Source organism: Drosophila willistoni, unplaced genomic scaffold, assembly GCF_018902025.1.
Source record: "Drosophila willistoni isolate 14030-0811.24 unplaced genomic scaffold, UCI_dwil_1.1 Seg531, whole genome shotgun sequence".
NCBI lineage: Eukaryota > Metazoa > Arthropoda > Insecta > Diptera > Drosophilidae > Drosophila > Drosophila willistoni.
Window position 1 is genome coordinate 1316909 of NW_025814459.1, and position 19831 is coordinate 1336739.

At 37.5% G+C, this 19831-nt stretch overlaps 1 protein-coding gene across 3 annotated transcripts in view; it reads left to right on the forward strand.

Annotated features, from left to right (window-relative positions):
• The window catches only part of LOC6653298 (prolyl endopeptidase), a 140890-nt gene that overhangs the window by 77227 nt on the left and 43832 nt on the right, over window positions 1–19831 (forward strand). For all 3 annotated transcript variants that reach the window (XM_023181496.2, XM_002075638.4, XM_023181497.2), the window contains 3 exons: window positions 18062–18142; window positions 18196–18584; window positions 18644–18916. In XM_023181496.2, the coding sequence (XP_023037264.1) occupies window positions 18062–18142; window positions 18196–18584; window positions 18644–18916 (743 nt within the window). The remainder of the gene's footprint in view (window positions 1–18061; window positions 18143–18195; window positions 18585–18643; window positions 18917–19831) is intronic.

The following is a 19831-nucleotide window of genomic DNA, read 5'->3' on the forward strand; positions in this document are numbered from 1 at the left end:
GACAGTTTCTTCTGTTAAGCGTAAATGTAACATGTTTGCATTCGGCAAAAGTGGACGTTGTAAGTCCTAAACTCGTTGGTAAGTCTGCAGTGTACAGCAGGTAGAGCAATGGGCCGAGTACACTGCCTTGCGGTACACCAGCTTTGATTTCAAAATCAGCCGAGACGGAGCCATTACATCTTACAATTTCCTATTGTAAAGGTAAGATTCCATGAGTTTGTGTGTGTACGGTGGCAGTTTTTGCATCAGACCCTCCAGCCAAACTCTATCGAAAGCCTGGGCAACGTCGAGAAAGACAGCCGCACAGTATTCTTTTAGTTCGAATGCTGTTCGTATTTCGGATGTTATGCGATTGACTTGTTCAATTGTACCATGTTTTTCGCGAAAGCCGAACTGGTGTGAAGGGATTGTGTTCTCCGATGCCAGAAATGAGTTTAGGCGGATCTGCAGGATCTTTTCAAAAAGCTTCGAAAGACATGGCAGCAAACTAATTGGCCTATAGGATGATGGCTGGGTTTTGTCCTTTCCCACTTTAGGAATCATGATGATAGTCGACTTTTTCCATGTCCTTGGGAAGTAGCCAATTTTTATTAGAGCGTTGAACAGTTTGCAGATATATTGTATTGCAATGATAGGGAGTTCTAGGATCATTTTCGGTGTGATTAGGTCATGGCCAGGGGCTTTTTTCGGTTTTATGTGGTTTTTAATAACTGCAGTGATCTCGTCCGATTGGAGTTCCGAGTACTCACTATCCGTTAACGTGTTCGAAGGGGAAGTACAGATGAGTTTGATGTTAGATTTGGCTGAAAAACCATTTTAAGATGGGCTTTCCACAAAGGATGTTTAGTGCTGGTTGGACTGAGCTTTTCTATGTATTTCCTTTGAGCCCAGCTTTCCTCTTATCTTAACGCCTTGGAGAGGTTGGGATTAGCTTGCCTTAGGCGAAGTTTTGCTGCTGGTGATCGAGTAATCTGCCATTCTCTTCTTAGACGTCGTTTTTCCGTTACTAATTGTTCTATCCGCCGGTTTGGACGGTTATATTATTATAGGTATATTTTGGTATTTGAAAATTATTTGTTGATCTTAAATGTGTTTCAGAAATCAGCAAAACGTCGATTTCACTTGAGTCTAGGAATAGGTGCAGTTCATTTTTGTGCTTGCAGATGCCGTTAGCATTCCAAAGACATAGACGAAGGGAAGCCATTATCTATTCTCGAAAAGCTTCTGGTTCTGGTTTTGATTCCGCATCAGTTCCTGCATGCAGTTTTGCATGAACGTCATAAAAGTGGTCATGTTTTGATTAAGTGAGATCAATAGGGCCTATAAAGCACTTGGAGTTTGCTGGCCAAATTCTGGTGCGCTAGGTGGCGGATTCTGTAGATGGTGGAGCGACGGAGTCTCTTATGCGGGCTCCGTCTGTCCAGTTCGGAGCGCACTAGCGAAGCATACACTAGGACTGGTTGTAGCAGGCATGTTAGATAATCTAACAGCCTTGGCGAAGAATACCTCCACTGTAGTTTTGGAGGCGTTGAAGGTGATTTTTGGTTCAGCTGGAGGTTTGCGCCCGTTTAGGTGTGATTTAAGATCCTTGAAGACAGGACATCCTCTGTAGTTGGCCGTGTGGTTCCCTCCACAGTTACTGCATAGTCTTAGTGCGACGTTGTTTCTGTCCTTGGTGCAAATTCCATCTTTATGATGTTCGCCGCAGCCAACACACACTGACCTAAGATTGCAATTGTTAGAGGTGTGGTTGTATTCCTGTCAGTTTTTACACTACGGTGGTTGGCGTCTCTTATGGGGCTCCTCTACGGTGATTCTTCTGTGCAATAGAAGCTGTAGGTTGTAGATCGGGTGCACTTCATTTGGCTTCGACCGCTTTGCATCAGGTTGGAGCTCGATTTTAAAGAGTGGCTGTGCGACTTTGTTCCTGTTGATGATGTTGACAACGGACTTGACAGCAAAGCCTTTTTCGACCAACGCGTCTGCTATTTCTTGAGTAGGGACCGATGGCTCAATCCCCTTTAACGCAACCTTTACTGCTTTTTAGTTGGTAGGTATAGAAGTTGATGTTAGCATTACGGAGGTACTTTTCGATGACGATGATGGGTTTGACATTTAATTTCTTTAATGTTACCCCTATTAAGAGGGGTTACAACAAAGTTATTTGCCCCTACTGTTTCTACTAGCTTCGAAATCAGGGCGCTGCAGTTGGCGCCACGGATGTATAAAGGGGGTGGTCTAGCCGATTTAACTTTATCTACAGCGCCGGCTTGATCGTCTTGCTGATCGGCAAGAATTTTAAAACGATTCCCGCAAAGGGGTGCTACTCGTTCATTTGGTTTGGTTATTTTCGGCGTATTGCCACTTTTTTTCTTTTGCGGGCTTAGCTTCCGCTTAGTTATTTTAATATATCTATCCATTCCAGTTTGGACAGAAGTCGTTGGGTTTACTATTGTGGCTGACTCTGGGCGACTTGTCGTTGACGGCTTGAGGCAGGTCAATACTTCGGCAGACGTTGCAGTAGTTGCTGTCAACAAGCTGACGGGGCTGGTCGATGCAATCGGTGACCCAGTTATCGATATTGATGGAGAAGCACACTGCTCTTTCCACGGTAAGTTGCTGTTGATTGCTGAGTGGCTGGCACTTTCGGTGTTATTGCTTACGTTAGCATTCATTGGGGTCGGCGACACCATCGAAAAGTACGCGTTGTTGCGTTGGACCGAGAGTCGACGCTCACGTTGTTGTTGTACAATTAGTTCTTATAGCTGTTGCTGGTGGGGATCGAGAGAGCTTGGGCCCGAATTGGTGGACATGGCTTTTGTAAAAATTACGCTTTTTGTTGTTGCAACTTAGTATTTATTGCTATTAGAACTATTAGATTGCTCTAATAGCAATATGATTGTAAATAGGCGTCTCTGAGACGACTGAGAGCCCTACACAAATTTTTGCAAACGCGGTCTTTTTTTTTACACTCAATTTTTGCGGAGTGCATTAAAAAACACGTCTGCACACGGCGGCAGTTGAATTGATAATGATGCCACAATTTAAAAAGATTTTTTGTATTGGTCAGATTTTTGTAACGCACAGGGTCGTTTCCGACCCCATAATACTTTATATACTTATATGTACATACAGCTGTGTTCACGAAAATAGCAGTGCCCCTAAGCTTTGACTTTAAAGTTGATAAATCATATTAAAAAGACCAAAAATGCACCAATCTTTTATAAATTCATAATCTATATTTATATATAATAATATTAGTACTATTTTGGACTGAACAAAGAGTCCCCCATTTTCAGAAATGAGCAAGATACTGAAGAAAGGGCATTTTGAGCTGTTCATTAAAATAGCAGTGACAACTGAGAATTAAAATCTGTCGATTCTAAGATATTTGAGATTTTTAAATTCAGGTTAGCTTTGGTTCTTAAGACTTTATACTTAGTTCTGAACCAATTATTGGCAATAGCCGGTTGGCACCTGCGCCGCACCGACTCCAGCAATGCTGACCTGGGATCTGTAGCCATTTTTCATGGAAAACTTCCCAATGGTAAGCCTTATTGGACGGTTTTTTCTTTGTGACGCTTCTCTGAATGTTTCCCCATACATATTTAATGGGTTACCAATCCGACGACTGAGCTGGCCCTGGCATAACATCGATTCCTTCGAATTGAAAACAAATTTTTTGAGTTTGATCCTAGGTTTTGGGTCTTTAGACCGGTGATATGTCCATTTTATGGGCAGATTCCATATAATATAGGAGAGCTAAACCTTCCTTATGATGTCCACGTAGATATTTCGATTCATATTTTCATGAATCTTATGTATTGGACCAAGTCCTTTATATGAGAAACAAGTCCAAATCATGCCGGATTGCTTAACCGTTTTAGCGTGTCGTTTGGTTGGTATTTCGTATATTCTGGGCGACGTACATACTGTTTAGACCCTGCCCCACCAAACAGAACTATCTTAAGGACGCGTGGCCCGAGAATATTACGCTACTTTGCAATATGAAGATTCATATGGAGTTTTGTCAAAGTACAAACGTGATTTACAGGCTTCAAAGTCAAGAGTGGGACTTTCCTTCGACTTCGCGATATTAGCTCTTGTTCTAGGATTCTACACCGACAAGTGACACTCCTTACCGACACGTTTAGATCATGTTTGACGAAATTATAAGACGCAAACTGATTGAATCTGATGTACCTTTTAATGTGACAGTCGTCTGAAGCCGTTTTTACGCGTTTTATGCCACGTTTTTCGAGTTTTTTTGGTAGTCTAGGGCAGCAGAGACCATCTTTGCAGAAGATCTAACTAAAATTTATATTTTTTTTAAAGATTTACCTTGGTTTTTAAGGTTTTCGAGCCACTCCGTCTTCTCAGCATAGCAATGCGTTCCTCTTCCGACAACCATGAAAATTTTAGCGTTTCTTGTCTCAAATAATAAATAATTAATTACACTTACTACTGACAAATTTGTTAACTTTTTTTTTTGCTTTTTTCGCAATTAAACGAAACACTGCTATTTTTGTGAACAGCGAAATTTGTGGGGTTAAGCACAAAAATGTGAAAAACAACTTAAAAATTAGTAAAATTAACGGAATTATTTCAGTTTTCCTATGCCTACATACCATTTTACAAAACCAAAGTCAAAAAACTGAATGTATAAAAAGGAATATGTGAAAAATGTTTGAATCTTTGTTAGCATCTACTGCACTGCTATTTTCGTGAACACAGCTGTATATTCTTGATCAGCATGAAACTGAGTCGATCACAGGTCAGATGTTTGTAACGCACAGAAGGAGACGTTTCCGACCCTATAAAGTATATATATTCTTGATCAGCATGAGAAGCTGAGTCGATATAGCCATGTCCGTCTGTCCGTCCGTCTGTGCAAATCAACTTCACGCTGGCATCTTAAGAGCTATCGGAATGAAATTTGATATTTGAGCTTTTTTTAGCCCGGAGCAGATAAAGTATGAAAACTGTAAGGATCGGCCCACTATATCATTAAGTGCTATACGAAAAACCAGGGAAGCAGTGGGAGTATCTTTACCAAATTTACGAATAAGATAGATCTTCACGTAAAACATCATATTCCAAAATTTTATTAAGATCGAATAAATAAAACATAAGTTACAGCCAATATGCATCGGCTGTGCTGTGCTACTACGTCATTGTTCGAAGTCAACAGAGCTGTAAAGCGCACACACACATGCGTGCCGATCGTTTTTGTATGTATGTATATATAATTTACATATATTTAACAAGATGAAACAATTCAAAATAATATTTTATATTTAAATCAATAAATGTAATGAATGAATATACATATATATGCACATATGTACATATGCACATTGCATTTCGAAACATACATATGTATGTATGTACATAAACATATATAATATAAATTACAACATAGAAAGTTTTCATTCAAAGTCTTCCTAAGGAATAAGTAAATCTGTAATAATCTAATTATTTCATTTCAAAAAACTATTTCTTAAATAGTAACAATTTTTTCATAAATTGTTTTAACTATCGATTGTATCGATAATACTAAAAATATCGATTTTATCCCGCTCTATCAGCCCTTTTAGCAAATATTCAGTATATTTGTTGGAGGAAAATAATAAATTTTTTCTTTAACATAACAATATGGTCAGCGTACATATACAAGGAATTGTTTTCTAAATTGTTAAAATTTAAAGTTCGATGAATGCGTAGTGTTATTTGCCAAAAAATCGGGTTATCGTGTTTGTTCTACTATCGGGTTTGTTCTTATTTAGTATTTTTGCAGTATTTCGGACAAGTGTATAAACTTTTTTGGCTTTGGTCACATTAAAAAACGGACAACAGAATAATTGCGCGTTTTCCAATTGTGCTAAAGTAAGAATACGAAATCTTTTAAATTTGTAAAGTAACTTGTGTTTTTGAATAGAGTTGATATAACTTCTGCGATCGCGAGTGAAGACAGTGCAGCTTTTGGACATGCAAATTTTGGAAAACCTTGCCATTTGATGTCTGTTTGTTGACTAGTCTTTTTCAAGACTAATCTTTGACACATTCTATTTACAGCTTCTATTTACATTTTACATATTTTTTAATTTTCAGCTTCTATTTACATTTTACACATTATCTAATTCTCAGCTTCTATTTACATTTTACATATTATCTAATTTTCAGCTTCTATTTACATTTTACATATCTAAATTATATTATCTCACTTTCAGAACATAACATATTATCTATTTTTATAGCGAATTTATTTTTTAAGGAGAATAAAGGTTTAGAAATGCCTCGTTTGTCAAAAAAATCTGCTAAGCAGCGACGACGAGAAGTTGCAAATCGGAGTCGAACTTACGGCCAACGAAATATCAACGAAGTTCACGAAAGGAATAGACAACGGATGACAGATATTTGGCAAAATGATTTGGAAAGACGAAAACGCGATCGTAGACAAGACGCATTGGCACGTGCCAGACGTCGAGCCAATAGAGCCTACAGAGTGGAGGAGCAGCAGGCCAACACTGCTTAACATTTGGTTCGGCGACAGGATGAAGATTAAAGTGCAGGGGAACAGGCCCGAAACACCCAGGCCCATCGTATTGCGCGACAAGATCGTCTTTATGGTTCGATGGAGCAGGAGGCCAACACTGCTCAACATGTCGCTCGTAGACAGTATGACGAATACAGAGCAGAGGAACAGGCCCGAAACACACAGGCCCATTGCGCGACAGGATCCCGTTTATGGTCCGATGGAGCAGGAGGCCAACACTGCTCAACATTTTGCTCGCAGACAGGATGACGTTTACAGGGCAGATGAACAGGCCCGAAACACACAGGCCCATCGTATTGCGCGACAGGATCCCGTTCATGGTCTGATGGAGGAGGAGGCCAACACTGCTCAACATTTTGCTTGTAGACAGGGTGACGATTACAGGGCAGAGGAGCAGGCCCGAAACACTGCTGAACATGTCACTCGTCGACAGAATCATGACTACAGAGAAGGAGAGCGGAACCGTGATGCAAATATCCGGCAAATTGCAAGACGGAATACAATCACAAGAAGACGGGAACAGAATTTAAATTCATCTCAACGAAGAGTGATTCGAAGGCAAGCCCGAATATTGGCGCAACAGATACAAGACATGAATGAGGCACGAGTTATTAATTTTCGGCAAGACTCTCAGAATCGAGAAGTGGAGTCTCAGCGTCAATCGCAACGAAAAAGAGACGCCAGTGCTGAACAGTCGCAACAACAAAGAGACTTGCAGACACAGCAGCGAAGAAGTGCCGTACGCCAAGCGTACCTAAAGAATATCAAGATGGGCCCCACTGAAACATGCACGAGCTGTGGTGGCACTTTTTTTTAAACAAAATGTAAAGAGTTTGATCAAAAATCAAATTGGATTTGATTGGACATCTCAAAAGCCCTTACACTTATTTTCTGCTTTACATGCCACAGAGCAATAAATACTGGAAAAATTCCAAACTTATGCCTTTCAGAAGGTTTTGCATTCGCTCAAACTCCCTAATGCATGCAGGATACTACATACCTAGAAGAAAGACTTATTTCACCCGTAATCCCATTTATCCGAATTATTTCCCTAGGCTATGAAAGACAGTGCGCAGTAAGAGGAGCAGTTGTTAATGTACCTATTTCCGTAAATGATACAGTAACAGCTCTGCCCCGCAGCTTTGATAACACCCATGTGGTGCAAATACTCCTAAAACAGAAACTAGAGTACAGACATAGTTTCATGACTGAGACTATTCGACCAGCAAAAGTTATGGCTGCATTAACAAAAGCATGGTATTTCTGTCTTACCCAATTGGCTTGGCGAACTCGGAAATAATGAGGAAGTACCATTTATTGCTGATGACCGAGATCGCCCAATTGTAGAACAACTCCTTGCCGAACAAATGAAAGCCGACCCTGAACCAGAAGGCACCTAGGATGAAGACAATTTAAATCCTGGTGGTCAAGAAACTTGATTGGAAAATAAGCCCGTTGAAAATGGAATTATTGCACGAATAGCAATGGCTCCCAGTGAGGGCCGTCGACCTGTAGACATGACTATACAGGAAGATGCTGAAGAGCTGTCATTTCCATCGATTTCATGTGGACAAATTTTAAAGGCAAAAACAACATATGGTCGCAAAGCAAAGTGTCAACTTCGGTACTATGACCGACGCTGCGCAAAGGTACCAAAAATTTTGTACATGTACAAACGCTACGAAATGACTCGCATAAAAAATGTCATTTCTATTTGCCTTAGAAAAAAATCGGGCACGGCTCATGTTACCGCGGCTAACATGATGGATGAATCCTCCGTCAATAGCCTGGTCCATCATGAAGATGGATATCATCTTTAGGCGGAGAAGAAAAAAGTTTTAGCTATGATTCGCCAGTTTGGACTGCCAACTTTTTCATTACTCTCTCAGCGGCCGAGACCAAATGGAATGACCTTCTGGTAATTCTATCCTTTCTTATAGACAGAAGAATTATCAGTGAAGAGGATGCATCGAATCTGTCAGCATCAGAAAAAGCTCGGTTGATCCGCTCAGACCCTGCGACATGCTCTAGATATTTTGATCACCGGCTTCATCAGTTAATGAAACTTTTCAAAAGTAAAGATATTTTTGGCGACTTTGAACTGTCTCATTATTATTGGAGAATTGAATTTGAACAACGTGGCTTACCACACTCTCATGGGATGTATTGGCTAAACGGAGCTCCAAAAATGGAGAATACTAATGATTCGTTGAACACAGAAGATGTTATTAGATTCATTGATATGTTCATTACTACTAACGGAGATATTGAGGAGCTTCAAGATGTTCTTATGTATCAATACCATAAACATAGTGCCACTTGCAAAAGAGAAATTCGTAGAGAAAGCAAATGTCGGTTTAACATTCCCTATCTGCCAATGCCAGAAACTAGAATTCTAAATCCCTTTGGTGAGGAGGAAACTGTTCAAGAGCAGTATAAAGAATATTGGAAACGCATTCAAGAGCTCTTGGAAGAAAAAAGAAACCTCCCAAATAATGAACAAATAGAGTTAAATAATTTTGAAAATTTTCTTAGTCGTTTGGACCTTGAATATGCAGATTATATTCAAGCTATTCGAACAAGCTTAAAGAAGCCTCAAATAATCCTTCGAAGAAAGTTCACTGATATTATGCTGAACGCATATAATGAAGATATATTAAAGCTACACAGAGCAAATATGGATATCCAATTTATATTGGATGCATATGGTTGCTGTAGTTATATCATAAATTATATAAATAAATCGAATAGAGGAGTATCAGAACTGCTACGCGAAGCCATGGATGAAATTACTGCAGGTGGTCATCGAGACCGATCAATTAAGGAAAAATTGCAGCATCTTGGTAGCAAGTTCATAAACTGATCAGAGATCTCAGCTCAAGAAGCCGTTTATAATATTCTAGGGCTTCACATGTCAGAAACGAGCCAGGGAAATATATTCATAAATACCTCTCATCCTGAACAAAGAGTTCGGATGATAAAGTCAAAGAAGGAGTTGGAAAGACTGCCTCCTGGTTCGACGGATATTTATGTTGCAGGACTTCTTGAGTATTACGTACTTAGACCAGAATCTATGGAAGACGAATGTCTAGCCGAATTCGCTGCCCTTTATGAACGTAAGTTGTCTCGTAAACACCGTGTGTCGGATGAGACTGTTATGGAGGATGATGATAACATCGATGAAGGAAATCCTGCAGAAAAAAATAATGGGACTATAGAAGAAGATAGTAACATTAATGAGGTACCTGACGAATATCAGGTACAAAATGGATCAGGATACATGAGGAAACGAAAACATCCATATGTATATTCTGAGATGGAGAAGGTTCAGCAAAGATCTATCCAGGCCAGATTATTTTGGAGAACTCGTGACGCTCTTTTTCCCCTGGCGCAGCGAAGATATTGACATTGTAAATCAGGACAACGAAATTACATATAATAATAACAAAATCATAATTGAGGCCAACAGGAAAAAATATGATACAATGCAGGAAGAATTATTTGAACAAATTTTACAGAATGTTCAAAGGGAAAATATTAAAGATAATGAAAACCAGGAGTCTCCAGAATTCAGAGGGAAAATAATAGTTTAAGAGATTATATGTATACTTTCCTTAGACCAAACAAATATTCCCTTTTTAATACGATCGGGATGTTTTGCTTCGTTACTATACTATTTGAGAAAGTTAGAGAAAAGGAAAATTATTGTTTAAGAGATTTATATTTTCCTTGGACCAGAGAAATATTTCGTTTTAATAAGTTCAGGATGCATCGCTACGTTCTGAAAAAGACCTCAGGCCATCAGGCCATCTTGGCGAGCAACGAAGTGTACTTCTGCGTCCCGTTTGCGCTTTCGCTGCCTGAACGAGTCATCCTGTCTCCAAGCAATATGCTGAGCAGTGTTGGCCTCCTGCTCCATTGAACGATAAGTAGGATCTTGTTGCGTAATACGGCGGGTCCGTGTTATTCAGGCCTGTTCCTGCAGCCTGTAGTCTCTATCGGGTCGTCGTCCAGCACGTGCCAATGCATCTTGCCTACGATCTTGTTCCCGCGTTTCCAAATCAAAATCAATATGAATTCATAACATAAGTTATATTAAAGCATAGTCTGAATTCCAGCTATGACCAGACTCACAACTAAAGTAATCAAAGTGCGAACAGTCAGCAGCTTTGTTGAAGATTCCTGTAAAGTCAAGAGCGAAGTAAAGAGACAGAAAAAAACCGAAATTTTACGGAAATGTCTATTCCACACCAACAAATATGCCATCATGATGACTATATGGTGCTTCGTAAAGTTGGGCTTTGATATGGGGTTGGCGGATACTTGAAAATGCCCAGTCGATGTCGGTCAATTGTTTTGTTGTTGGGATGTTATTGAGAACACTTGACAATCCCAGGCTATTCAACGTGGACTCTAATTGATCCTGGCCTGTTGAGCGACATATGTTGAAGTTGCCCAAAACAACTATTTTATTGTAGCGCACTTGCAATTCTTCTATCAATGTCGCAATTGTCCTTCTAAATTGCGTTACAGGAAACGATGGATTTCTGTACGTGACGGTATAAGCAGTTTCCATGTGCTTGAATGCTACTAGTTGGCATATCTGACTCGGAGTTTCCGTTTCCAGGATTCTCTGTTCAAAAACAACCGAGTTTTGTACACTTGCCGTCTTCGCGTACACAATAATTCCATTATGGGATCTTCTGTTGTCCACTTGGGCGGATCCATTTATCCTTGCAATTACATCATATCCATTTAGGCCACATTCTTCTTCCTCTTTAGTCCAGCTTTTCACAAAGCATAGGATATCTGCAGAGTTTACATATACATATATCTAGATGCAAACCTTGTATATTGTGATAATATACCAGAAAATTGTCTGATGGTTTGTCGAGAATCCAATTGTGGCAAGGAGTCAGAAGTTTCTCGGTTCTGAGACTGTTTAGCTCAATGTAGACTGGGTCAGATTCTTGTATTTTCCTCGGTGGAGAAAATTTTCCGATAATGTATAATCCCGATGTATTGGTTGCTCTACTGCAAGCTACATAAATGGCAGATCGGTTCATGCCAACTTGCAAGGTCACTGCTACTTTGTTATAAGTGGCACCTTGGGTTTTATGTATTGTCATTGCTTCAGCAGTCACAACAGGAAACTGGCTGCGTTCTATTGATACCTGTTCATTTTTTTGATATTGGAAAGTTCTTAGAACATAACAACTTACTCCTCCAAAAACTTAACCCAAAGTGTCGATACTTTTCCACTTGGTAAGCAGACAACTCCCACAAGTTGTCCACTTGCTCCATTCAGTAATCCGTCACTAGTATTGATATTGACTATTATCATATACTTCGCGGTAGTTTTAAGGATGAGCGTATATGGGAGGCCTTGGGTATCCGAGGTTTTTGAATCCTTTAACGTTTTTCAAGATCCTTATTTCATTTGCAGGAGTCACCGATGCGAAATAAATTCATCAGTATTGATTTTTGCCAGTTTCATTATGTTATAACTGTTTGCCTTTGCATTTGAATAAAATAGTCGTATCGCTTCATCAGGGATTGTGTTCAACACTCCAGTATTGACTTCCCTTCCTTTTATTAAAGCAATATCGCTATCGGTGATTTTGCCTTCTGACAAATTATTCAACGCTACTGCAAAAGCACAATCTTCGCGTTGTCGCATGATTTCTGTGAGTTCATAAAACTTAAACAGATCCCAAAAAGCAGTCCCTGCAATAACGCCGTAATTGTCTCTTGGGTTAGAATGGAATATCCACCCATCACCAACTGGAGAAAGTTGTTTTAAGTCTCCAAAGGCAATTATTGAAATTCCGCCAAAATATTATATTATATATAATATTCCGTTGTTCTAAATATTTGTTTTAGCCGACTATCCAAATTAGACAACATTTTCGCACCCACCATTGCACTATGGTCCAAAATCCAGATTTTCGCTTAATCAAGAAACAAAATTTTTTTTTATTATTAACAGTTCAAAATAAAATACTAAAATTTAAGTTGTTGACTTTTAATTGCTATAATTATTTGAATCCCAAATTAATTTAAATCACATTACGTATATGCTGCGTGGGCTGGTATGGGAGGTCAAGAGGGCGTGGTCAAATCACACCAATTTTTGTATTTTTTATTATGCATCTTAACATGGTTATATGTGCAAAGTTTCAACTCTGTAACTGCATTCCTTCCAGTTAATGCCACAAAATCTGGATTTTGGACCACAGTGCATTGATATCTCATCAATTATTATTAGCTTTAGGTCCATAAGCTTCGAATACATGGTGTTGAGAACATCGTTATTTAAAGGCCGGAGTCCAACTGAAGACTGGTTCACCGGTAATGAAAAAAGCGAATGCAAAGTGAGAACTCCGAGAACCCGCCACGGTGGTAAAACTCAACATAAGCGACCGATAAATTGTAGAAAATGGAACTCTGGTTCCATTTTCATCAGAGTTAAGATTGTTTCGCTTTCTTGAAAAACATTTTGGTCTCTTGCTGGGATTGCACAACCTATTCGACCAACCCATAGAGACAATTGATCTATAAAATTTTTACCAAACTATGGATATTCGGGATGAAATAATAACAAAAGCTAGAATATTTGCACAAGAATTAAAAAAGTCTTGTAAGTGCCTCACTATAGAAAGCTAAGTACGTGGCATAAAACACCGGCAAATGCATTCTATAGTGACTGCAAACAAAAGGCAAACAAAAGGCAATAAAGGCAATAAAAAGACATAATATTGAATATAAACAAACAAATGATTTGGAAATTTCAATATTAATGATCAACGAGGTCAGATCAAACCAAAATAACCGTTTATAAACCAGCCAAGAAAGAAAATACAAAAATGACTCAAACAGTCACTGTTATTTTGAAGATGGCCTCAAACCTTATTCCAGAGTTTGATGGCAGAACAGAAAGTCTCCAGAGGTTCATGGATTCATTGAGTTTGTTAAATTCACTAAAAGGCAACCATGAAGAAACAGCAGTGTGCTTAATAAAAACAAAACTTAAAGGCTACACTAGAAATTTGATAACCTCTGAACAGACAATAGAAGCAATAATTAATCGTATTGCCACTAATGTAAAAACAGAATCAGTAGCGTCAATAGCAGCAAAACTAAAAAACCTACCCCAGAGAAACAAAACAACAAGCCAGTACGCCCAAGAGGTCGAAAAGCTTACTGAATTTCTGGAAGGAGCCTTTATACACGATGGTACAACCGTCAAAGTAGACAAGAAGTATACACTTTCAATCGCTACAGAGGCACTAACTAAGAACTGCATTAACAATCAAGTACGTAACGTACTAAAAGCAGGCATATTCCGTGACATGAACGAACTAACAACAGTCCTGCACTACCGTCAATACAATAGAAATGGACAAAATAATTACCAAGGCAGAGGTAATTATCAAAATAACGGTTATAGGAGTAACAATAATACAGGTGGATATCGTGGTAACTCACGCTACAATAACCTAGGAAGAAACAATTCCAACCGAAATAGCTCCACCCAGGTAATTCCAACCGAGGTAATTCCAGTAATGGAAATGATAGTGTACGAATTACCCAAAGTAATTCGGAAAACCAATAGATCCCTGCAGATATTCAGAAGAAACTGTAAATGTATACACTTTCAATCTTAGCCGAAGTATTTTCATCAAAGTTAAAAACGAAAATACAAACAACACATATACCTTCTTGTTACAGGCGCAGACGTATCAATAATAAAAGAAAAAACAGATACCTTTGAACATATAGATACTTCAAGCAAGATTAAAATATCAGGACTTGGTGAAGGTTCAATTATTTCCAAAGGTCTAACCCTTATAATTCCACACAACTTCCACATAGTAAATGAAAATTTCCCGATTCCATTTGATAGAATTTAGGACTAGATTTCTTCAAAACTTTTCATTGTCCAAACGATTCACTAATATTAAGACCAAATAATTTAGATTTTGCAATAAACATCCCAATATTACACACTTGTGACAGTAATACCACAATCCTCCCAGCAAGATCTGAAGTAATCCGACAAATAAATATTCTCAACGAAAATAGGTCATCTTAAATCAAGAAGTCGAAAAAGGAATATTTATTGGGAATTCGATCTCAAGTCCAACTCAAACATTTGTCTGAATTTTAGACACAACAAAAATAGTAAAAATTTTAAACTTAAAAAACATAAAATATGAATCATTAAAGAATTATGAAATAGTACAGAAAACTGATGTCCAAAGAAGTCAATCAATAATGCAAAAACTGAAACCAAACTTCCTTGTTTAAAAACGTACTAGAAGTGCTCTGCACCAAGGATACAGGCATATTTGGTTTAGAAAACAAACCAATTACAAAAACTAATTTTTACAAACAAGAACTAAGATTGAGTGACAAACAGCCAGTATACACAAAAAATTACAGAATACCACACACTCATAAGGAAGAAATAACAAGACAATTCGATAAACTCATTAAAGATAAAATAGTTGAACCGTCAGTGTCCGAGTATAATAGTCCGTTATTACTGGTGCCGAAAAAGGGTTTACCAGGATTAGAAAAGAAACGATGGCGATTGGTGAAAGACTATCGTCAAATAAACAAAAAATTGTTGTCCGATAAATTCCGATTACCAAGAATAGACGATATTCTTGATCAGCTAGGCAGAGCCAAATATTTTTCATGTCTAGATTTAATGTCCGGTTTTCACCAAAAAGAATTAGAAGACAAAGCAATGGATCTTATCAGTTTATTAGACGTACGTATTTATGTAAGACACACACACACAAAAGAAAAAAAAAACCAAAAGAAGCGAAATACATAAATATATCAAAACCAATAAAACCCTGATGACAAGCACCGAGGTGTTATATATTTTATTTTATTATTTATTTTTTTAATCCATTATATAAAAATGGAATGTACCTGCCGCATTTACATAGTAGCATATATTTGGTACAGATAATAAGAAGCCTCTTACTGGGAATTCATCACCAGTTAAATTAAGGTAGGCAGTTCTTATGTGCACTAAGTCTAACGAGCTTTGAGGGGAGTGGCTTTGTTCAATTCGGAGCACCTATATTATGTTATTTATTATGTTCGGACTTTGAATGGTAACTATTTGGAAATAGTTATCCATTGTTGCATTTGGCATTTTTGTGCTTTGCTTTTTTTTTTATCTTTATAGATAATTAATTAAAAAAACGTTTTTTAACACATACACATTCATACACAATTTTTGAGGTCCTTCCTTGGTATCCTAGGTCTCAGTTCGACCTATTGTCACGGTCGCCATGTAATGACCGGGTTCCACTGTTATTATTGTTCAATAAGTGAACACGTCAGTTCTCTTTCTTGGTCTTATTCAGATTGATTTTTATTTCAAAAATATTCTTTTGCCTAACCTATTGTTACATATATATTCTTATGCTGCGACTTAGGCGACAGCTACAAAAGAGAGGGAGAGTGTCAGTACATACATATATATTATTTGGAGCGCTTGCATCAAAGTGTTTGGTCAGCGTTCACACGCTGGCGACGGGTGACGGGTGGGTTTCCCCCGGGCCCGCAGTTTTCAGAAGGGCCCGATATACATCAAAGTCGAAAATAGCGGATTTATTTGAAGGGAAGTAGGTAATTTAGGGGGCCCGAACCCCCGGGCCCTGGTTTTCTCTCTGCGGCCCTGCACATAAACATAAACATACATCAATGTTTACACATAAACATATTCAAGTGCACACTTACATTTATTTTATTGCGTACATATTTTCTTGTTTATACTTGCAACAAACTGTTACAAGTTGAGCTCATTGTGTTGAACGATTTTTAGTATGAATATACTACAACGGTCCAGATTGGCGACCAATAGGCCGATTTTGAATTTCCAATGATTTCCTATACTGGATATCTCTAAATTCAGGCAAAATTTCGAAATTCGATTTTATCCTCGACTCTGTTTTTATTTATTTGAACTCTGGCAGAAGAAAAGGTATTGATTCTTCTTTTTCTTCTTCATTGGTGTTTCAAACAGAATTTTTGTTTTGACTGTAACTCCCTTTTCTTCATGGTCCTTAGGCCTGACATGCTTTAAGATATTTTCTACCTAATAGTGTATCATATGTTAATGAAAATTTGCGGCAATAAAATTATTGATGTTTAAGGCAAAGTTTGGTGGGTGCAAAAGATACGCTTCTATTAAACTCTATTATTCCTTTTAATGGCTGAACACTAAACTTTTTTGAGGTTTCTAGAAAATGAATTAATAAAATAATAACTTGTATCTATAAAGCATTTAAGAGGTATTTTATTAATTTTTTAGTTGGACGTAGGGTTCCGATTGGACGTATTCGGTTGATCTGTTTGATCCACTTGTTCTATACGAGCTGTTTGATCCGAGGTTGATTATTGAAAATTTTCGGACCATTATATTCTACTCTGCTTACTGGTACCTTTTAGTAGGTTGATTTACCACAGGGTTTATTTAATAATTAAGGTTTTCTGTTGAAATTCTTCTCGATGATTTTGGTTATTTTGGGGATTGGTGATTTGAGTTATTATTTTACTTTGATTTGTAATTTAAACTTCGTGAATTTCTTTGATTGTTGGTTTTGGGTTCCTCTGTCGAGCTGTATTCACATTAACCCTCTCTCTTGGCTACTTGTTTTTAATTAGACACTGTAAAAATGTCAAATTGTGGGAACGTTATATGTAGCTTGTGATTGTGTTATTCATGGCATTTGTGTATAAAGTAATATTAGCGGCATCGCCTTCTAACGCCAACTTATTTATTATAATGAATGACTTACATTCTAAATACAAAATAAATAACTTACAAAGGTCTTCTCCGAAAGAAGTGTGGAAAAGCCGTCTAGAGTTCTTCATAAGGCGTTTGCACCTTATATTCGCTGATGAGGGCGGCCCGCAACTCGCTCCACTTGTTGGCGTGTGCTAGTTGTGATGTCCACTGGGCCTCTCTAGTGAGCTGCATCTGTATTGGGCCGCACATCAAACTATGTATGTTGACGGACATCTGTCTGTGGGGTAGACTTGTAAAATATAGTCAACTCTCAAATTCTGCACGTTTACTTTTCAATTGCACAAAAAGTCTTGATCGAGGGGAACCTTAGATTCGATATATGTAACGATCGCTTATGCACAAGTTTTGCACGCACTGAGCTATTCCGCTTTATCATACCGCAGCCCAGTAACAAATCCATTTCTTTCACCATGGTTTATGGTTTGGTTTACAGAGCTTTTTGTTTGGAAGCTTTTTATCTGGTGATAAGGGATCTTGATTTTTATTGGTTAATTGATTTTTGGCTACTAAGGGTTATTATGCTTGGAAGAATTTGGGGGTCAGATCTCGTTTGCAGCAAACATTCGCTGTTTTGTAGACTAAAGTGGGTGCTATGAAAATGAATAGAGGTGTGGGGTATATGTACATATATTACTATTTATATATATATATTTTTTTTATTTTTGCAGGAACATGAAAAAGATGTTTTGGATTGGGCCAAGTGCGTTCATAAAGACAAATTGCTTTTGTGTTACATAAGAGACGTAAAAGTAAGAATTATGAAAACTACAATATGTAAATGTTGATAATAAATATTTTTTAGAGCATCTTGCAAGCTAACTTACTTCAAACGGGGGAGCTATTTTGCTCATTTGACTTGGATATTGGAACCATCGTTGGAACTTCTGGAAAAAAAAAGCATTCTGAATTTTTTTACAATTTTGCCTCATTTTTGAGCCCGGGAACAATTTACCATTACGACTTTAATAACCCTGATCGTCAGCCAGATGTATTTCGAGAAATAAAAATAAACTTAAATGGATTTAATCGAGAAGACTATAAAGTTGAACAAATATTTTATACCAGTAAGGATGGTACTAAAATTCCTATGTTTATAATTCGTAAGAAGAGAGATGTTACTCCACGACCCTGCTTGCTTTATGGGTATGGAGGCTTCAATATTAGTATGCTACCCTCTTTTGGTATCACAGGGTAAATATAGAGATACTCTTTTCACTGTCTGATAAAATTCTATCTGACTAAAATTTTAGACTTATGTTTGTCGACATGTTTGATGGAGTATTGGCTTACCCGAACTTACGCGGAGGTGGCGAATATGGAGAAAAATGGCATAATGCTGGACGATTGTTGAACAAACAAAATGTGTTTGATGATTTTCAGGCTGCTGCTGAATATTTAATAGACAATAAATATACCACTAAAGACCGACTGGCTATACAAGGAGGCTCTAACGGTGGTCTTCTGGTTGGTTCTTGCATTAATCAGTGTCCGAATTTGTTTGGAGCAGCTGTAGCGCAAGTTGGGTAAGTAAAAAATATAATAAATTTTCATAATATTTTATATTATACACTTATTGAATATCGTTTTCCCGATCTCACTGTCGTTTAGTAATTGGTCCGATCCGGTTAAATCTAAGAAATACAATGCCCGCAGGGTAAAAAAAACTTGTATTCATAAATTTCGCAGTGTAACATTAACTGTCTAGAATGAGTTCGGGTTGATTTTGACGAACCGACATTACTTACTCTATAATCTCGTCTCGTTATACTGATCAGAAATATTTACATTTTATTTAATCTAAGATGCTTTTTGAAATCACGTGAAATCACGTAATAAGTGCAATAAATATTAAAAAAAACTCAAATTTATTCGCCAACAAAATATCCAAGGAAAAAAAATAATATTTAAATATTATATATATACATATATATATACATATTTTTATTTATTTATTTACGTCAACTAAGATATCGAGGAACAAAAAGACACCTTTTGGTTTCTGCCAATAAAATACGATTTTAACCAAGCCTATAGTATAGAAAAGCCCATAGTGTTAAGTTTCGTAAGACGTATCGAAAGCCTTTTTAAAATCGGTATAAATAACATCAGTTTGACACTTTTTGGTGTACAAGATGCAACTAGGAATATTATCAGGCTCGGGTACGAAGAAATACGTCATAGATAATAAGCTAGAAATAATACAGTCTTCAGTAATACTAGGAAAAACACACAACTTAAACGTAGGATTGAGAATGGTATAAGATGTGGAAGGGGAAGCAGTAGTAAAATAAGTCGACTGAAAGAATTTAGCAAACAGATCTGCAATATCTGAATCATTATTAGCATTGAGTATTTAAGAGACAAAATTGAGATTTCGCTACACAATAATTTGCATAGTCAAATCGCGAACTAGTTTTTTTAAACCATTTAAAATATCT